This window comes from Neopelma chrysocephalum, unplaced genomic scaffold, assembly GCF_003984885.1.
Source record: "Neopelma chrysocephalum unplaced genomic scaffold, ASM398488v2 Primary Assembly neopelma1_24, whole genome shotgun sequence".
Taxonomy (NCBI): domain Eukaryota; kingdom Metazoa; phylum Chordata; class Aves; order Passeriformes; family Pipridae; genus Neopelma; species Neopelma chrysocephalum.
The window spans coordinates 20,417,308-20,437,645 of NW_020897693.1; the positions used below are offsets into that span (position 1 = coordinate 20,417,308).

The 20,338-nt window shown below is 46.7% G+C and overlaps 1 protein-coding gene across 5 annotated transcripts in view; it reads right to left on the reverse strand.

Moving 5' to 3' along the window:
- PAPLN (papilin, proteoglycan like sulfated glycoprotein) overlaps positions 1 to 20,338 on the reverse strand; it is a 57,000-nt gene that overhangs the window by 7,765 nt on the left and 28,897 nt on the right. For 2 of the 5 annotated variants that reach the window (XR_003538010.1, XM_027707130.1), the window contains 19 exons: positions 19,916 to 20,046; positions 19,453 to 19,576; positions 18,635 to 18,715; positions 17,489 to 17,661; positions 16,778 to 16,901; positions 15,555 to 15,681; positions 14,788 to 14,853; positions 12,567 to 12,774; positions 10,756 to 10,932; positions 9,306 to 9,462; positions 8,587 to 8,673; positions 7,784 to 8,072; positions 7,543 to 7,663; positions 6,719 to 6,848; positions 4,868 to 5,519; positions 4,054 to 4,191; positions 2,524 to 2,648; positions 1,626 to 1,764; positions 91 to 228 (listed from right to left, as the gene is read on the reverse strand). Coding sequence is in view for 4 of the 5 variants with exons in the window: in XM_027707130.1 (XP_027562931.1) it covers positions 91 to 228; positions 1,626 to 1,764; positions 2,524 to 2,648; positions 4,054 to 4,191; positions 4,868 to 5,519; positions 6,719 to 6,848; positions 7,543 to 7,663; positions 7,784 to 8,072; positions 8,587 to 8,673; positions 9,306 to 9,462; positions 10,756 to 10,932; positions 12,567 to 12,774; positions 14,788 to 14,853; positions 15,555 to 15,681; positions 16,778 to 16,901; positions 17,489 to 17,661; positions 18,635 to 18,715; positions 19,453 to 19,576; positions 19,916 to 20,046 (3,187 nt within the window). In the remaining variant the exon portion in view is untranslated. The remainder of the gene's footprint in view (positions 1 to 90; positions 229 to 1,625; positions 1,765 to 2,523; positions 2,649 to 4,053; positions 4,192 to 4,867; positions 5,520 to 6,718; positions 6,849 to 7,542; positions 7,664 to 7,783; positions 8,073 to 8,586; positions 8,674 to 9,305; positions 9,463 to 10,755; positions 10,933 to 12,566; positions 12,775 to 14,787; positions 14,854 to 15,554; positions 15,682 to 16,777; positions 16,902 to 17,488; positions 17,662 to 18,634; positions 18,716 to 19,452; positions 19,577 to 19,915; positions 20,047 to 20,338) is intronic. The other 3 variants (XM_027707137.1, XM_027707145.1, XM_027707155.1) reach the window with 3 other exon arrangements.

Below are 20,338 nucleotides of genomic sequence, written 5' to 3' on the forward strand. Positions count from 1 at the left end.
TGGCCAGCAGCATCATTCTCTCAAGGAGTCAGGGAAGGAAAGGAGGAGGGTCTTCTTCACATGAGTGGTTGAAGCCACCTGGGAGCTCACCTGGGAGAGGAGAGGGGCCGCCCATCTTTCTGCCACTCAATGGTGAGAGTGGGTGATGCTTCTACTGTGCAGGGCAGTCTGATTCTCTCCCCAACACTGGCCTCCACTACTGTGGGCACACTCTTATCCATTCTCAACCTGCAAAGTTCACAAGGACAGCAAAAGATGTAGAAACTTCCTTGTTCAGCATTTGACCTTCAGCACAAGGCTTTTGTAATCACAAGCCTTATTCTGTGTCTCCAACAGAAAAGGGTGGTCTCTGCACTCCTATCAGAGCTCTGATGCTTGCCATTACCAGCATTCAGCAAACAGCAACCTCCATCAAATCCTGCTCCAGTTCAGCACAGCTTGGTGCTGCACTCCTGCCAGCTTAACCCATTACAGACAGCAACCCCGATTCTTACAGCAACCCTCCATTTAACAGCTGAGGAAGCACTAACAACTTGAACACATGGCAAAATGGTACAAAGTCGTGAACAGGGCACCAAGCAAGCTTCCCCCAAGGTGCTTATCTGGCACACAGAAATGAACCATTTTGGGATGTGAAAGAGCCCATTGCAACCACCTGAATGCATGCAAGGCCCAGGAGCTGGTCATCCACTTCATGCAGCAGAAAGGTTGAGGTCAGACTCTCACAACACCCATCTCCTCATGCTCTTTGCTCTCTGATAACTACAGCTAAGCACCATTTTACAAGGTAACTAAACTATGATGATCCCAGAGTCAAATAAAACATCATCTCCCTGACCCCCATTCTCTGACCTGAATTCTTGATCTCAAAAAACAAAACCAAAGAGCAACGCTCTTAATTCAGTGAATCACTTATTACTGCTTTTAGGCAGAAGCAGCTAAGGAGATTGCTGGGGAGTTCAGCAAATTGGCTGGGTTTTAGGTTGTAAACTCAAAAAAAGGGAGGGATCAGATCATGGTCCCATTTATCCTGGAGTCTCAACATCCTGTGTTTAAGGCAAAAATAATTTGTCCACTTTTATTTCTGTGGAGCCTAGAAGCACCAAAAAAACCATGCGAGAAGCTACCAAATACGCCAGCACGTGAGATAGGTTTGGATCAAACAGGTTTGTGCACAAAATATTTAAAATTAATGGGTGGAAGCTAGAGCAACTAGAATTGTTTAAAATATACATATGTCTATTTAGTGCTAGTTAGGCAGTTCCTATTTGCTTTGTTTTTTTCCAGAACAGATTTCTCTTTCTGCCTACATTAACTTGAACATCTAAGGATGCTGCCCCGATACTTCTTTTGTCTGAGCCTAACTCCTTTGCTGTCAGCTTCCCTGTGCATTTTTGCTCAGAATATGCTTCTTTCAAGAGACCCTCGGGGACGACAGAAGACAGCTTGCGACTGGGATCTTCTCCCGTTCCCGTTGTCAGCAGTTCAGTACTGCTTGTTTCCCAACCGGGCCCCAGAACAGCTGACCCAGGACCTTTCCAATCTTCAGCTTTTCTACATGAAGAGATGCCATATGGTTCATCAGCTGGTCACAGTAGACAAACTGTTGCTGTGTGTGAACTTACCTGTATGTGAATTGCTGATGCACAGGGGAACTGGCTGCATGTACAACCTTCCTGCCTCTGGATAACTCTCGAAGCTGCTGATTTTCCTTGTGACGGACCCGACCTCTCTCACCCTCTGCCAGAACAGTGCTCTGGTACTCTATTCAAAACAAAATGCCATATGTGAATAAAAGGACACTTCTTACTGTGACCTCTTGCATAGGGTTTCTATGAGCTTGGGAGAGCTTGCTGAACTGGAGCCAAAGAGCCCTTTAGCCATCTGTTTTCTGGCTGACTAGTGCAGTAAACCTGCACTGTCTACTAATGAGAGTCACAGACCTGCAGGCAAGCAATTTTAGACTCCTTTCTCTCCTCTGTCAGTGAGCATGTTGCAACATCCCTTAGGCCACAATGCCTTCTGCCTCAGTTGCCATTGCTGTTGCAAAGCACACTTCAGAGATGGAAGGCTACAGGGTGCCTTGCTGGCCCATCTTTTGAGACTAGAAATTTTTTGTGCTTGTTTCTGAAAAAAGGCACATTTTTCAGAACAGGGAATCATTTGTTACCCAGTAGGATCTGTTTGGGCAAAATACAAAACATAAATGCACCTGCACTTACAAGGATCAGGGGGCAGCTGATGGCTCTCAGGGACGATATGATCGCTGTGCTAGAAAATGGGGCAGGTTACAGGCAAGCCACAACTCCAGTTACGGGGTGGCACTGCAGGGAAAGAAGTGCTTTAGGGCTAAGGCTTTATCATGAGAGAACACCACACCAAGAGAGGCCCTGCTGCCTCCACACTCCCTCTTGCCAGTGGAGAAAGTTTGCTCCTGCAGCTGGCTTTATTGAGCCTGTGGTCAATAACCATTAACGAGGAGCCCTGAGCTACTTCTCTGGTGTTAAGCAGAAGATAATTCACCTGTGATCTGTAACTGAATCTGTCGGCTCTCTGTCTTCGCGTCAGAAGTGAGGCATGTGTACATCCCAGCATCCTCTGGCTTGATGTGGCTGATCACTAAGGAGCCGTCAGACTGGTAGGTGTGCCTGCAACACGTGCAAGGATTGACTGCCTCTGCCTGGCCACCGGAAGCAACTGGCCAAGGCAGAGCAACCCTTCGTGCTGATGTTACATAAACCATCACCATGTAGTGCCCTCACTGGCTTAGGAAAAAACAAAACCCTGCTGACCACAGAGGGGTCACAGGCAGGGGAAATAACTGTGCCAGAAAGGAGGTCAGGAACGGAGAAGAAACTGAGACGAGAAAACAGGGAACTGCTTTCAGTAATCCTCTCCCACAAGGAGGCAAACTGCCCTCCCAGGGAAGAGCTTGAGTCCCAGCAGTCAACTGCAAACAGAAAAGCATAACCGGGCTTTTCTTAACTGTAATTTTCATAACACAAAGGGATTGACTGGCTCCAAACTCCAAACTCCACCTCCCAGGAAAAACAGGTTTAAAATTAGTTTAAAAAAAAAATTGATGTGCCAGAAACTTCTAGCCACAGGAACTCTGGGTTATTTGGCTGTAAGTTTCACTCTGGACTAGTGACTTCGTGCTGCCCCAAGATGAATTCGAGAGAGACATTTTTCTGCATCGCTACCCACATGTCAGCTTCCACTAGTGCCTTGTTATGGGACAGCACTTGCTCTGCCCATAACTCTAGCCAACATCTCATTACTGGTGCAGACTGTACCTGTTTCTGCTATGTGCAGAACAGGTGGACAGTTCGTGCTCTTAGGTCAATACATGGGCCTTTTTATTTCTTAAGAAAAAAGGGGGGACGAATAACGTGTGGCAGTTTTGGCTGGGATAGTGTTAATTTTCTTCAGAGTAGCTAGTATATGGCTGTGTTTTGGATTTGTGCTGAAAACAGTGTTGATGTTTTCATTTTCATGCTGAGCAGTATTTAGACTAAGTCAAGGCCTTTTCTGCTTCTCACCCCACCCCACCAGCCAGTGTGCAGGGGGTGCACAAGGATTTGGAAGGGGACATGGTTGTGACAGCTAACTCTGACAGACCAAAGGGATATTCCATACAATATGACATCATGCTCAGTATGTAAAACTGGGGGAAGGAGGGAGAAGGAGGGGCCATTCAGAGAGATGGCATTTGTCTTCCCAAGTCACTGTTATGTGTGATGGAGTCCTGCTCTCCTGGGGATGGCTGAACACCTGCCTGCCCATGGGAAGTGGTGAATGAATTCCTTGTTTTGTTTTGCTTTCACCTGCAGTTTTTGCTTTACCTTTTAAACTGTCTTTATTTCAACCCATGAGTTTTCTCACTTTTACCCTTCCGATTCTCTCCCCCATCTCACCAGGGGTGAGTGAGTGGCTGTGTGGGGCTTAGTTGCCAACTGGGGTGAAACCGTGACAGTCCTTTTTGGATTGCATATTTGGCACTCTGCCCAGCAAGGAGCCCATCTGCTCTACAATGAAGGGAGCTGAGCTCACCTGTCAGAGGAGACCGGTCGGCTGTTCTTCATCCACTCCACTCTGGAGAGCGGGGACATGCCTGTTTTGCAGAACAGCTGGATGTTTTGTCCCGCAACTGCTGTCACAAGAGAGGGCTTGGCTTCCTCCAGGATTGTTCTGAAAGAGAAAGTGATTCTATTGGCACTTTGGCTGCCCTCCTTTGTGTCCTCTAATCTGACTCTTGATGAGTTACAACCACAAGACAAAGCATGACCAGCTGCCCTTTCTCCTGAAGAGAGTCCTGCAACCCCTCTCTTCTGAACAAATGAAGTTCAGCTCAGCAGATGGACACAGATCCAGTGCAGACATGTTTAGATCTTGCTCTATGCATTCCTGATTTTCAGGGTAATACTGACTGGATCCTGACCCAAATTCTGCATCTTAAAAGTCTTCCATAGAACAACCCATTGCTACTTTATGCAGTGCTGAGATAAAGGCTCTGAAGTCAGAGAGTCAGCTAAATTTGTTGGTCAGAACAAGGAAAACACCTATGGATTCTCATTTACTGTGTAAGAAGGCCTCCCAGACAAAGATTCCAGGATTCTGCAATCGTTTCACACACCATACTGAAGTGCTGTCAGAGACCAGGGAGAGTGCAAGGAAAAGGACAGCAGGTAACTCCAGGGCCTGAATAACAATAACTTGGTTTACCAAGGGGTCATATGTATAGCTAATCCATCACATGGTATTCCCAGATAGCTGGTCACAGTGGGGCAACACTTTAACTTCAGAGGAAGCTGCACTGATGCTTCACAATCAGCTGGCAGAAAAGGGTGGAGGTAAAAATCATCACCTGTGCAGAGCCTGTGCTGGGAACAAGTCTGCAGACTCCTGGTGCCCAAATCCGTCCGTCATGGAAACACCTGCTCCAAAAGCCTTATGCCACTGCTTGCCTTCACGGGGCAGCACTTGCTGGCCACTGCTGCTCTGGCTCTCTGAGGGCCCAGGCACTGCTGTTTCCCACAAGTACAGCTGGCTCAGGCTGTCCAACCTGCTTTGCTGTGTGTTCCAGTGCCGGCTCTCCAATATACCAGTCCTTGGCAAGGACTCTGGCAGCACCTCACTTCTCCAGCTGTCCTGTCTGCGGCTGCCTTGTGTAGGGTGTGAAGCCCCATAGGTTCTTCCTTCTTGGCTGTGACTTGCAGACTGTCTTGTAGGTGATTGCTGCTGACCCTGAGCATCCCCTGTAGGAGAGTAGGAGCCAGTCTGCTGGCGCTGCAGGGCTCCTGTGCCAGAAGAGGGCTGGTGTTCCAGACGACTGACCCCCACAGAGTTGTGGCACACTCTCATGCACTCCTTTTCTGAGGCAAAGCTGTTTTTATTGCCATGACAGCCACCATACCAAAATCGGTTGCACTTGCCAACAACACTCACAAAGTACCAGTGAGTGGTCCAGTTTGTGCAGGGGCCGTGAGCACTGGGCAGCAGGCATATCACAGGGTACGCTACCAAAAGGAGCACAACAGAGGGAGATGTGAGGGTCACAAAGCACAAAGGTCTAGCTGCTTCAAGCCACCTATCTAGATGATCTGATGTGGGCAGAGGGCAGGTGGAAAAGTAGGACATCTGGGTTTTGCAGCCAGCTCTGCTTTGAAATTGGGCAGCAGCTCACATTTTCCTTTTTGCATCAGTTTTGTCTCTGACTGAAGAACCACCATCCTCAAAGACATTTCTGAATTTAGATACTAGACAGACGTTTTACAGCCTTCTTTGGGGAATTGTGCGACTGCAAGGCTGCCTCTGGGGCTTCCTCTTCCTAGCTACCATTTGCACATTTCCAGCCCACAAAGTGAGAGGATTAGACCCAGTTGTGAAGACTCATGCATTACAGAAAACTCCCCTTCCCACTCCACATTGCTATAAAGAAGAGCACAGCCCAATGTGTCTACAAACCCGGCACTGTGCTCTGAGTCACATGCTGACAAACATCGGAGGCAGGGCTCTGATTGAGGGGTCCTTTGCCAAGCTGTGTTTCAGCAGAGAGGATCCAGAGAGCTTTCCCCTTCCCCATGACAGCCCCACAGGATTGGCCACAAAGCAACGTGTCTGCTGCAGCAACAGGGCAAGGAAATGCAGGAGCAATGTGCCTGCAGAGGGTACAACTGGGCACTAAAGGAACAGAGATGCTTTTGCCCAGTAGTTCTAGCACCCTTATAGCACAGCAGGCACTTGATTGAACTTTGCTGGCTAAAAGGCATGCACACAACCCTGAGCAATCCCTCCATCCTGATGCAGCTCTCATTTCACCCCTGCCCATGAGCTGTTTGAAGGCTGAGAATGGCCCTGATTCCTCAGAGGGGCCCTACTTCTCCTATACCTGGGAAAATAATTTGGGGCACACCAGGCTGCATCAGGGTTTCTTCTCAGGGCCAAACAGCTCCCCAGTAGTCTTACACACAAACACACTTCTGTCCAACTATCAGCAGAAGATCAGAATTTTTGCTGTGGCTGACAGAACTGAACCTTCTGGCTGCTTTTCTACACTCCCTCCAATTTTATGCTGCCCCAGCCAACAGGTAGAATTTCTTTTCAAAGAGATAATTTACTAAATTTTACAGAGAGCAGAGCCTCTGCACAGGAAGCTTGCACGTCCTCCTGGACTCTTTTCTGTGTTTCTAAACCAAGTAGCCAAAGCATCACTTACGGTAGTTGGGCCTATTGAGGCATCCTTCCCCTCGAGGACCTGAAGCTGAAGCGACATTGTCAAAACAGCAGCCATACATGGAACTGCGGCACTCGCCCGAGGGATGCTGCTGGGACAAGGCTTGGCTTGCCTTAGAGACAGGAATTGAAAGCCAAAATTTATCATGCTTACATGAGGACAGTACCACATGCAAGGCACTGTGTCCAAGCTGTCAGCTGCAGAAGGCCAGCTGTTAGAGGCACCACTGTTTGTTTGTTTGCCTCCTAGAGGCTTTCATGCTGGGAAGGGCTGGGGAACTTGGCTGTCAGCCATGGAGCCAGGGCTTCACTTCTCTGCAAGACAGACCTGCAAGCAGCCCAGCAGCCAGACAGTTTTTTCTGCTGGCTCCAACAAGAACCCCAAGCTATGAGAGGGATTATCTCCCTACCTTCAATTAATCTGCAGAGTTGACAAACAAAGGCAATTAATAGTGGCCATGTTTTCCCCATTTTTTTTATCCTAGAAATTGGATGGCAATTTCATGACTGACAGAAATTTGATTATTTGGGATTATTCAATCAGTTCTACATAGAATGGTCGTCTACTTCTCAGACAGCTCCCCACCACCCACTCTGTTCCCTGCTTATAGAGGATCACAGGTGGATGCTCCAGATTGAACAGGAGTGAGGCAGGCCAAAAGGCTTGATGACACGCCTGGAGTATTGATTCTTCAGCATTACTAGCAGAGATGAAGCCCAGCAGAAACCCACAAGTGAGTCACCAGGGTCAAATCTGAATCTTTGTATCTGATGAACTCCAAAATTGCAAAGAGCTTTTGTACTTACTGTTGGAGTGGCCGCAGTGGGATGATTTTGGCTCATTCGAATGTCACGGTAATATTGTGGGCATCCCATATTGTTTGGACCCTGGGCAGCTGAAACTCCATCAGGGCAGCACCCATACCTACTGACAGAAGGGCTGCAGTAATACCTTACCTGCCCAGCTCAACAGGCACGGGCTATACATTTCAGGAAGCCCCCAGGAAAGGCAATGCCTCCCTGCTCAGGCCTATCTACTTCCAACTACCTGTTTTGGTGACAGGTGCTGACAGGGCAGCCTCTCCCCAAAGGGCCTGAAGCCAGAGTGTGCCCATCTGGACAGCAGCCATGTGGGCTCTGGTGACAGTCCCGAGAGCCAGGCCCTGCAGTGGGGTTCTGAGAGAAGCCGAGCTGATGGGAACCTGAGAAGCGTGACTGGGGTTCCCAGCGAACAGCAAACAAGTTCATGCCATGGTCCTTGGTGGATGGAATGTGGTGATTCCCAGAGGTACTGTGGATCCTGGTGTTCCCAGGGAGCATCCCTTCATCACCAGAATCTGAGGAGAGAACTCATTAAAGTATGCAGGTGAGCATCAAAATCTGGTCAGTTTTCCTCATCTCTGCTCTTTCACCTGCCCAAGGCTATGTGACAGGCTTTTCTGCATCACCTGAATGTGTATCTTCTGGCCAACCCTTCCAGATATGGTTGTCCTGAGGGTCTTTGCTCACTGCCCTGACCATTCTTTCTGCTGTCCCATGAAAAAGCACCTGCCATGTTACTGTGATCCCTTCACATCTTCCTTTCTTCTTCCTACGATCTGCTTTGGGCACCATTTCTCTCAGCCACGACCTAAGTCATGCTGACAGAACTCGGGATCTATATGCCGTATACAGAGTCTTCTGCATGGATATATTCAAATACTGCTCACTGTTGGTGTAAAAGAATCTGTATTTTATCCCTGGATCCATGAATTTCTAGAAGCCCATGAAAAGAATGAGAGAAATCCCCTACCACACCCTATTACAAGTCCTCCATCATCAAAAACCCAAATTAAGAAAATTTTTCCAAACCTGGGGTGCGGCTGTTTGGGTTGTAACGTGTCAGCAAGGACTGGCGAGTGACATCATATCCCATAGTGTCCTGCATACTGGGGACCTCTGCAAAAAGAGACATACAGAAAATGAGTGCAGTTAGTCCAGCCCTATTCTCTAATAATTGCAAATACATCCAGTAGTCAGCAGGAGATGAAAGTAGATGAAAATGTTTCTCTTCTCCTGGAACAGCTGCTCAGCAGCAATTGGATTCAATTGGACTGTCAGGACAAGTGACCTACAATGGGGAGGCAGACAAAAGTCAGCATTTCAGCTCTGATGTGAAGACTAGACACAGACAGCAAGCAAAATTTTCTGAAGAGTTGTGACTTCTTTGTAGTTGGTCCAGTGAGGGATGAAAGTTTGCTATAGTTTTTAGCTACTGAGCCTGCCCAGGTTACCATCCTTCTAGACTGGGAGTCCTGGAGTCAGTCTGCAGCACACACTGGATGAGCCATCACAGAATACTGAATTCAAAATGAATACACACCAGTTTTGTTCCCAAGCCTGTTGCATACATTTCAAACAGCACAGGTACTGGGACTCTGAAGATGCTTTGTGCACATAACCATGGCAAACTCAGAGGATGGAGACAGGCAGGCAAGAAGATGAGAACATAAGCTGAGGCAGAGCTGGGAATTTTTATTCCTAAAAAAAAAGCATCTTGGGAAAAGCTGGTGTGCAGCAATACCACTCACGCTGTGGCAGGTAGCAGGGCTGCATGTTGCAGCTACCCAGGGTGGCTGGTTTCTCTGGCTGGATGGCTTTGCATGTCTCAGGACTGTAGAATTTGGAGTCACCGTCAGCACAGATGACTTGGCGTGTCCGGATGCCTGAATCGCAGCTCTTGGAACACTTGGGCACAGAGACAAGGCAGTGAGCAGGCAGCAGAGGCTGAATGCAGAAACCCCACAGACCAGAAGTGCGGAACAGCTGCATGAATAGCTGCAGGCTGAGCACAGCTTCCTCCACCAAGACAAAGCAAAAAATATTTCAGCTGGATTCATCTGAACAATTAGAAAATCATACTTTAAACCATTTTACCAACTGTTCCACCCATCCCTGAAGCATTAGGCTCTGAGCCATGCTTGGCCTGTAACACCCAGATGAGCTGCTGTTACCCACAGTGGTATGTCATGGAGCTTGAGCGAATTATTTCAGCCTGAAGGCACCTCAGTTCTCTGGGGATCCACCAGCTGTGAGGGAGTCAGTTTTGAACTATTCATTCAAGAGCAACAATATACAACTGGAAAACAAACTGGTGTGGCTTTCTTGTAAGCAGCTAACTGGAGTTCACCTCACTGGAAACTGTGGATGAGGAGGGAGCAACGAGCAGTGGCTCAGGGGAGGGGATAGTGTGACATACTTGTGTAACCCACCCAGCTCATGGCAAGCTCCACAAAGATTGGGAGAGTATTTCTCTCTTATTCAGAGGCAGATAGGAGCCCTTCCAAAAAAAGGAAGTGAGGGGAAAATCAGATTAAGACATGCAACTTCTTTAGCTGATACTAAAACTTGGCCCACATCTCATGAATAACCAGATGTAACACATTTTGACTCAGAACTAGCTGGTCTGGCTAGCACAGAAATGAAAAAGTGTGTTTGGAAGTCACCTGATGCATTGGATCTACCTGTATCTCCACCCCCTGGCACCTTTCCCAGGCTGAACACAGTCTGGCTTCCTCCACAAAGACAAGATTAATCCATCGGAAGCACAGTTTATCCGAATAATTACAAAAATGTACTTTAAATCACATATCACCAAATGCAATGGCAGTCACCAAATACTCCAAGCTCTAAGCCATACTTGGCCTCTTCTGCTGATCACAGAGATGGAGCAAAGAACTGGGAATAAGCAGAAAGACTGGACTGTTTCAGTTCATTGGCTTCATTTTGTCACTGTCACTGAAACTATAATCCGCCCCTCAGAAGGATTTATTTTTGTAGCAGCTGCATACCAAGCAGGCGGCAGATTAACTGGAGCATTACCCGTGCCAGTTACAACGTGACTGAGAGCCAAGGGGCTGGTAATGAGGCAGTACATGCTCCCAGCCTCAGCCAATGTGCAGGCTGCAAGGACCAAAGCTTGTTGTGAGGAGCACAGCAATATAATCAGGAATATCCGAACCATGAAAGTGCGGTGCTCACCAGACCCCAGTCTCCAACGTGCCAGCCAATTTCCTGGATGCAGTTCTCCCTAAGGCAGGGCTGGGTGGCTGATGGCTTTGGCTCCATTAGACAAGCAAAGTCCTGAGCCTGAGAACCCTGCTGCGTCTTACAGGTGATCGTCCGGGTCTGCACTCCTTCCCCACAGCTGGCTGAACACTGCAGAAAGGGGACCCAAAAATTACAAAGTTGCACCTTGTTTCCTCTTGCAATTCAAGGCCGTTCTCCCTAATATTAGGGCAGAACACCATTTTGAGATTGCCTAAAAAAACAGCTATCATTAAAATAATCTTCTGGGGTGGGAGTTAGCAGAGTAGTTGTTTATGTTGCAGAAGAGACAATAAGGCATGGGAGCATGGGATAGGGCCTGGGAGATATGGAAGTCACTGGATGATTTTGGCCTATGAACAATAGGATATGAACAATACACGGTAGAAAATATCTGGAAACTCATATTATTTACACCTGATTAAAATCAGCCACGGTAAAGAATTCTAGAGAAGATAAAAAGATTAGGTTCTTATACTGCTCATGTCTTTTACCTAAAGACCTTGTGCTCCATTTTTATGATGTGAAGCTGGGACACAGCTTCTATACTAGTAACTGATTTGTGACATTTTCAATGCCCTCTTAAATTCACAGTGGTGTTTCCAGGAATCCAGCCTACTTCTCCGTGAATTATCAAGTTCTCTAACAGAGAGCATTAACTTGGAGACAGTATGAATTACTTTAGATGAGTTTCCCAGCTGTGTTTCAGCCATTCATTTACTAGACTGACCTTTTACCTCTGAGAGTACATGTAACACAGTCGCTTTTGAGAACCCCAAAATGACTCACTTAGGAATCAGTTTGTAAGAACTTCCCCAAACAGTGCTCTTACTCCACAATCCTAAAGTCACACCTGGAATCTCACAAAAGGAAAAAAAAATATAAAAAAGGACTTCCCAGTCTAGGTTATCATGCTTCAAAGTTGCATTTTGTGCTGCTGCACTACTCAAAGTACCACCACAAGATTGTAAGTCAAATGTTACAAGCGTGCACGTCCTTCTTCTAAAAGAGGAAAATTCACTTGTGCTTTACGGACTAAGTAGACACTCCCTTTACTTTCTAAGCCCTTGGAACATAAGATGCCTTCTAAAAACCTGGCTGGCTTCACTGAGCACATACAGTTTGAACTGTTTCCAATGCCGTAGATATAAATGCACACAGGCATAAAAAATGCACCATGTGGCTGTGTTTGGAGAAGCCTGTGCAGACACACAGAAAACAGCAGGTCACCACTGTTACAAGAGTACCTTGCTTACCGACTCTTGTGACTGAAGTACTGCTGTCCTGGGCTTGTAATGCTGAGGCAGTAATATGGAAATAAACAGCACAGGAGCTCCTGTTTTACAGAGGAGGGAGTGTTACTGCACATCCTCAGCTGATGGACAGCAGCTCTCCTGCCCACTCTCTGCCTTCACCAGGCCTGGCTCAGAAACCCAGCCAGTGCTGGGTCTAGTGGGTTTGATAAAAACACAGCAGTGGGGAAAGAATTGGCAGACCAGAATAAAAACAATATGGAATGAGAAGCGCAGAGGCGCAGGGGCATGCACAGTTCTGAGGAACAGGGATGTGTGCATAGGAGGAGGGCATAGGAGGGCTGCAGGGACAAGTCCTGTACCTCTGCACGCCACCTGTCCAGGGACACACATTTTTTATAGTCCCAGAAAAGAAGCCTGGCTCTTTATCCCCAAGCTTTGGCACATCCTCCTGCAGTAGGTGCCAGGAGGCTTTTACCTACACCCCCTCACCTCTGACCAGGGCCCCGTGCTCCAGGTGGCACACTGTCTCACATTGCAGGGCTGGCTGCTTCGAGGCTGCTGGGCGAAGGCCATGCACTCAGCATTATCCACCACCCCTTGGGAGCTCTGGCCGTCGAAGGCCACGCAGTAAACGGAGCGAGTCTGGGTGCCCCCACCACAGGTAGCTGAGCAGGATCCCCACTCTCCTGTTTTCCACCTGCAGGTCACAGAATCAAGAAAAAAAAAAAGTAAGCCCAGCTAAACTGCCTCGAGGCACAAAGGAGGTCAGTGCCAAATTCCTGTAGAAATCCAACAGGGAAAATGTCCCTTTGCAGAACAGAGTCAGAAGTGAGTTCCCATTTGACCAAGTACCACTCAGCTTAATTGGCAATGCAGAACATGAATGCCACTCCACAGACATATCCCAAGCTACAAAACACTTGTTTCTCTGGAAGTGCAGAGCTCTCCCAAAAAGGGAAGATTTCTCTCCATGGCTTTTGGTCTCCTGATATTTGCAAAAATGTCATGCCTGGAATAAAACATCAAAGAAAAAGAAAGAAAAAAACCAAGGAAAACAATCCACATCAACTAAAAGAAAAGCAACCCACACCAGCCTAACTATACATTATCAGAAACAGTAAAACCAAGGCAAGCCCTCACTCTGCCTGCAAACCATGCCACACACTCTCAGAAGTGCTTGTTAACTTTTCGCTGAGAGCCAGTAGAAAGCTGGTTTATTCCTCCATCGCTCAAATTCTCTAACAGCACACATAGAAAAAAGCCCCCAAAAATGTAAATAGATTTTGTCCTGTATTTGATTGCTGAAGCTGCTGTAGAAGCGATACACCCTTGCTAGCAGAAGGGGGAATGTCCACCAAACAATCTGTTTGGATGCTAAAATCTCTGCCTGTGGCTGCTTCAGTGTCTCAGAGCTGCCCAGGCAGCTGGGAGCACAGCTTAACATGGAGTGGCTTCAGGGACAATATGATGCTTCATCCCTGACTCCAGTGTGCTGTGCAGTCAAAAGGCACTGGTTGTGTAGGGGGAGCATCATGATGATCTGTGTGCCAGCACCTATATCCCCTTGCAGCCAGATAAGCCCTAGCCAGGGAGTGAAGGCAGTTCATGTTTTCCTCCCTAGCATTCCAGCTACTTCCCTAGTCTGGCCCTTGCCACACCTAAACTGAGTTTCAGCCAGCCAATTCACATTCACACCCTAACAGGAACTCCACAGTAAACTCGGCCACATTCACCTTCATAGATACCCTTCTTTATTGCTAAAGATGCAAATATCAGCCCAAAACTGAATGGCCTTTGCTATAAAATAGGAAAGGGAACAAATACAGCCAGTAGAAGCCACTTACAGCAGTGTGGTTGCAGGGCTTATAACAAATTAATTAAGATTTTTCAAAAGCTCCAATGGTAATAACACCCCACCCCAACTGTTTTCTGCCTCCTGTAAAGCAAATGTACAGTTTTAGAAACACTGTATCAATCAGATGTACTCACCTACAGCTTCCTTCAATTGCAAGTCAAGACATCTCTGACGCTTGTTTCATTTTCTTTGTAAGACAAGGTCAACAACCATAAGGCTGGGACTCTCATCAGAGGGCAAAAATTGCAAGTCCTAAGCTATTAGCAGCTTGCTAGGAGACAACTGTTTTGCTTTTGATGCTTTTAACTTCTCATATCTCAGTGTACATTATTGTATCTGTCATATCCTGGTACTCATCACAGTTTATAGGCTCTTTTCTGCCTGCTATAGGGCCCACGCCAAAGAAAGAAGAGCTTTTAAGAAACTGCAGCTTTTGCTATGGCATGCTAGCATCCTGGCTAATGTTTCAATTGCCCAATCCATCATGCTTTCTTTTCATTTATGTTCTTTTATTTATCTTGATAAATAAATTTTAAAAGTCTTCCAGAACCTCTTTACTCTGATTCCAGAGAAAAAACAAGTTATCAGAATAAGCAGCCAGATATGAAGAAATTGTCCCCTTTTCAGTCCAATAAGAATAAAGTTATCAGAGGCATGTGCAACCACCTAAGCAAAGCTGCCAGCCAGCACCCTCCACCATCATTTTCACTGGCAAGAATCAACAGCAAAACAACACCCACTGCTAACACCAGTGCCAAAGAGGAAAGCCCCCATGGATTTATTGGGCAATTAAGTGGAGAGCAGAAGAGAGCAGCTGCCTTCCTGTGCTTTCTGTAACTTCCTTCTCCTCGTTACCTCTTTATCTGAGAGCTCCGTGCTCCACTCTGACTCCAGGCTTGCGGCAGATAGACGTAAGAAGTCCTTTATACACAGAACAAAGGATTTAAAGAACTTAAAACAAGTAACTACAGGTTAACATATTAATGTATTCAGAAATGCTCCAAGGTGCCCTCTCACGTACACAAGCGCTTTCAGAGGCCTCCACTGCACCCACCAGATACACAGAGAGATCCACAGCTAAGGCTCTGTTACAGCTCTGGATGCCCATCTAAGAGCCAAGTGAAGCCAACTGTAAGGCTATGCCAACAAGGGACAAGGTGGAAATGGCTGAGTGAAGGGGTTTGAAAACGCTAGAGAATGAAAAAACTCCAGGATTCATCCCTTTCCAAGAGCAAGGACACTAGGAATGCAGAAATTACTTTAAATGACACCAGCTCTGACCTTCTACTGTGTCTGTGCAGGCTCCAGCTCAAGAAAACAAAAACCAGAGAATTTGTTTCATATCTCCTACGTGAGCGAGAAGACTTTCCATACTTTGGAAAACAGATTTAATTTAGTCTATAAAATGAACACACAATATATTAAGACCTCTTCTTGTGCACACAGAAATGCTCATCACAGTGCTATCACCCCCATCCTTTGTCTTGGGCTTTCTCTAAGAAGTGAAACACTTCTTTGGAGAGAACCACGCTGGAGGGTAGAAGTGAGCACGTCATTCTCTTTCTCAGTTCCAAAGCACCTCAGGAAGAAGTCAGAGTTCAGAAGAAGGAAAGAAATCATACCGTTTTGTCTGGGGACAAGCCTGATGACCACATGTCCGGTTATTGTCTGGCTGTGGTTTATTCCTGCACATATAGTCCGGATAAATTTCATTGTCTATGGTACAAAACACCAGTCGGGATTGGAAACCTACAGTACAAGCAAGAGAGCATCTGATCAACACAAGCTACCCAGGATGAGGTTTACAATGCATTAGGATTGGCAAGACAAGTTTCCAAACTCGTGTAGAATCTGCGCCTGTCCCAGCCATTTTGGAAAAGAACCAGGTGTAGTTCTTTGTCTCTGACAATATGTACAAATGATGCCTTCCCACAGTATAGGAATCCACTGGAAGGGCAAGGGAAACAATATAATTCTGCGTAGCTGAGGGAATTTTCCTGTTATATTATGGATTGAGACTCACAAGGGAAGTGCCATACCCATATGTTGCTCATGAAGGAACCCCGCAAGATGCATGCAGTATACAGCTGAAGAACTGGGAGGGGGAGGTCCTTCTGTTAGACTTAAAAGGTCAGTCTTGTGAAGACTGGATATGGGAATAAAACTTGCAGCTCTTCATGCTTCCTACCGGATATGAGCGCCCAGGCAAATACAGTCTCAGCACCTACAGCCAAAATATGGCAAAAGCTACCAAAGTGGCCATCAGCACAGAAGCCCGGAATAGGCTAATAAGAACTCTATATACTAATCAGCTGGAGAGGGGGTTTTTTGCTTGATTGGTGATTTTTTGTTTGTTTTTTCTTTTAAAGTTGAAATCCATAATGTTCATGGAAGAATCTGTAAACTGAACATGACATGACACTCCAGGAGATCTGACAGTCCTCCTGGAGAGAGGGAATCTTCCAGGCTGTGGTAAAGAAGAATGATGTGATTTAGTAATGTAGGTCAGACCAGTTTGGACAGGACCTCTAAAGTGGTTGAAAAGACCACGAAGAGCCAAAGCAAAACAAAACAAAGGCTATCTATGAAGATTCTTAACAGGTTGTAGTAATAAGTCTAAGGACTAGGGCATGGAAAATAATACAAGACAAGGCATGGGGCACAGTCCTGTTGTGACTCCATGCACTACCCTCTCTTGACAAAACCTTAGTTGCCCCCTGCAGATACCTCTGCTGCCTTCCAGCAGAAGACTGCTGGGAAGCAGCTGCAGAGGGCAGCACACCGTCTGCAGGGTGTGGATATAAACCCCACACCAGCTGCCAGACACCAGGTCCTCTCCTCTTACCTCCTCCACATTCGGAGCTGCATTCACTCCAGGAACTGTAGCTCCAGCTGTAACTCGTGGCCTGTCCTTGCAGGGGCAGGTAATACTCGTACTGTACCCCCGTGTTTGGCTCCTGGTTGATGAGCTGTGAAAGCATGGGAGGAAGTCAGGGGAATAACACCTTTCCTCTCCACAGCATTTCTCCACCATGTCTGAGGGTTTGAGCTGACTTGCACCCCTCCCATTCGAGAAGCACTGTATTTTCTTCTTGCCTTCTATCATACTCTGGAGAGCACTATTTTTCAGAGAAGGGTGCATTCATCCCTCTTAGCTTCAGAAGATCCAGCTGCTCTTGTAACAGTGAGTACCTTTCCTGCCCTACAGCACAGTTTAACAGGCAGCGTCCTGGAGCCTGTCCCTGCCCCAACACTGCTTGGTCCTGACTCTCACCCCCCTTAAAGTCAGAGTCTAGGGGAATAGGCAGGAAACCAAAAATGAGCCTTGCCTTGCTCATTTGTGGGCAATAGAACCAGAGCAGCAATTTGTGCTGTTTCTGAAAGAAGACCACCTTGGTCTAGCTTGAGGGCCTACAGCCTTGTAAGATTCCCAGGAGCCCCATCACTTTGCCAGTTTTTCCCATGTGGTATCCACCAATGCACTCCCACTGCACAAATCGAGCACTGCTATGCAAAGAGAGCAGAGCATCAGCAGGGAGCAGGCACAGCTGCTTACCTCAATGACGAGGGGTTCTGTGGTGGGACCCCGGGCATGGAGGAGCTCTGGGGCCAGATCACCCTCCAAGCCCCGGTCGTAGTGCAGAACCGTGCTGGCCACCTGCAGCGCCCGGCTGAAGTCGATTGTCCAGTGCCCGTTCAGGTAATACTCCCCTCGCACGTTCTTAACAGCTGGGCAAACCCACACCCCAGAGAGAGAGGATCATAAGAATTCCACTGGAATACTCATGCTTTCACTCAACCCTGTGTCACAAGCAAATGAAGGTGACCATCATCCTCCAACAATGCTGTCCTCCCATATGGCTCTCTGCCAGAAGCTGCTCCACATTCAGACGGTGGTTCTTGCCAGCTTTGCTGCAGACCAAGCACTTTTTTGCTGAACAGACAAATGCCTCCAGCATGTTCCTGCCCTGCCTCTGCATTCCCTACTGTGCTAGGGCTCAGTCTTTGTCCTGCTTGCCGTTAAGATGTGAGATTCACATCCCACTGCCTTTACACCACTAACTAGTTCATCAGATATTCTCTTCAAAAAACAAAGATGGGTGCTGCATCCAGTTTTCTACAAAGGAAAACATCACCAGACTGATTTGTCCAAAGCACTGGGTGATGGAAGAGTCAGAATGCAGATGAGTATTTGCTTTCTCCACTGGAATTTCCTTAGCCCTGTTCAGAAAGCTAGGTGAGGACATTTCTCTCTCCTTTATGCCCTCACATGACCAGAACTTGAGGTTGTACAAATGCCCAAAAGAAATCTATGGAGAAAAGAATCCCACTCCAAACTTTTGGATGGCAGGAGTAGTTAGGGTTTACATTCAGCAAACAACAGAACTCATAGCCAGATTTTGTTATATCCACTGGACTCCTTGTAAGTTCCGGGCAGGAAGTCTCAGTGTGGGTATTTTTATTCTCCACTTAACAGTAAGATCTCCACAGGACAGAAAAGGAGATAAATGTGAAGCTCGGAGTTGTGCATCAGTAACAGTTCAAGATTACTCAGTATTCAGATCCTGATGTCCAGAGAGTTTTCCCCTCTGCCATATCAAGCCGTCGAGACAAACATCCCAAAGCCCGTACCTCAAAATCAGATTTTAATATAATGGCTGGAATCCAAACGGACTGACACAGATTCTGACATAAGTCTTACCTAGAAAGTTCCTGCTGGGCTTAACCTCCTTAATTTGGATGCTTGTGGCTCCCATAGGGATAATAAAGATTTGATTGTAACCTGAAAAAAAAAAAAAGGGAATTATTCAATATCTGTCTGTGGATGCCACACAGCCACTCTTCTGTGCCAAAGATGCTCACGGTTTCGCTGGTGCCTGAAAAGCATGGGCTTTTTGCAGGTGTCTTGAAGCATTTCCACTGTCATTTTGATTGCATTCTGGGTAGTTTCACCCTACATTATCCACAGGTCATGTGTGTAAAAAATTCCTCAGAAAAGTAAGCACAGGGGTCAGTGCATATTCTACTTTTTAGATTTTAAAATCTTTGGAATGTCAGCAAGCATCATATTGGAGTTCAACACAGAGAGATGTGACCACAAATGTACTTGTTATCTTGAAATCTTTCAAAATTGGCCAAATGCAGCAGATGCAGTCCCATTTCTAGCCTTGCACTAATCCTGGTGGGGCTCTCAAGATACTGGACAGTCTTACAAAGGCAGTACATGGCTGTGTTCTTATGGTACATTTATAGCACCTGCTTGAGAGGGAGCAGGGAAAGACACCAGCATCATGGCAAGAGCTTCCGCATGTACAGAGATTAAGGACGTGATTCCCAGGATAAGGCCATCAGTACATTTTCTGATGCTAAGGCCACACACCATACAGACATTGCAAGTGAACATCCAAGCGTGCCTACAACCATCACATGAACAGGTGTCCCCACCAGCCCTTGTAGCAGTTGACTTTCAGTTTAACTCTCTCCTTCTCACCTGCCCAAACTACCTAGGATCATCTGTACCTTTGGGGAGGCTGGTCACATCAAAAGTGCCCTTCACACCATAGCAGGTGCTGCCATCTCCTCCACACTGCAGGCACTTGTCCTCCTTCTTATCAGATTCCAACATATTATCACAGCCAACAGCCTGTCAGAGCACAGGAGCATTAATATGAATAAACCATAATGACAGAGAAAATAAAAAAATTGGCCAAATGTTGGACAGATCTAATAAGAAAGCCTGAATGTATGAAGTCTGTGAAGTCAAGATAGGGCAGAGAAAGAATTGACAGAGAAAGGACAGGGCTGATATCTACTATTTCACATCCAGAGACAGATAAATGCTGTCCACATGCTCCTCAGTACCTTGAAAGCTGAATGATTCACCTTTTCTCATGCTATTATGAAAGGTCAAGTAGAACAAAGGGAAGCAACAGAAAGACTGACAGACCCAATGATGAATGAAGGAAGCAGCAAGATGACTAACGTGACAAACTCCCTCCACACAGATGTCCCGTTTGCCAGGTTCACAGGTAGTCCCATCGACCACAGCTTCCTTGTGCCTGTAGTAGAAGTTCTCTCCCTTGGGAATACAGTTTAACTCACACTTATTGGGTGCTGGCAGGAGAGAAAAAACAAACATTGTATTATAGCTTGATATCACACAGCAGAAGCCTAGTTTCAGATCACAGGAGCAGAAACAGAGGGATGGACTGAAATTAAGTGGCAGATATTGAACAAACTGCTGGAGGCTGTAAAAATACCCTGGTAAAGTCCCACTGTATGCAACCGTTTCCTCAGGGGACATGGATTCAGGCAGATATTCGGTTACTCTTAGTAAGACTGTTCTTATGCTCCCCTGGAGTACAAGGCTTTCTAGAATGAGCACAAGTACCGATACACAACTGTT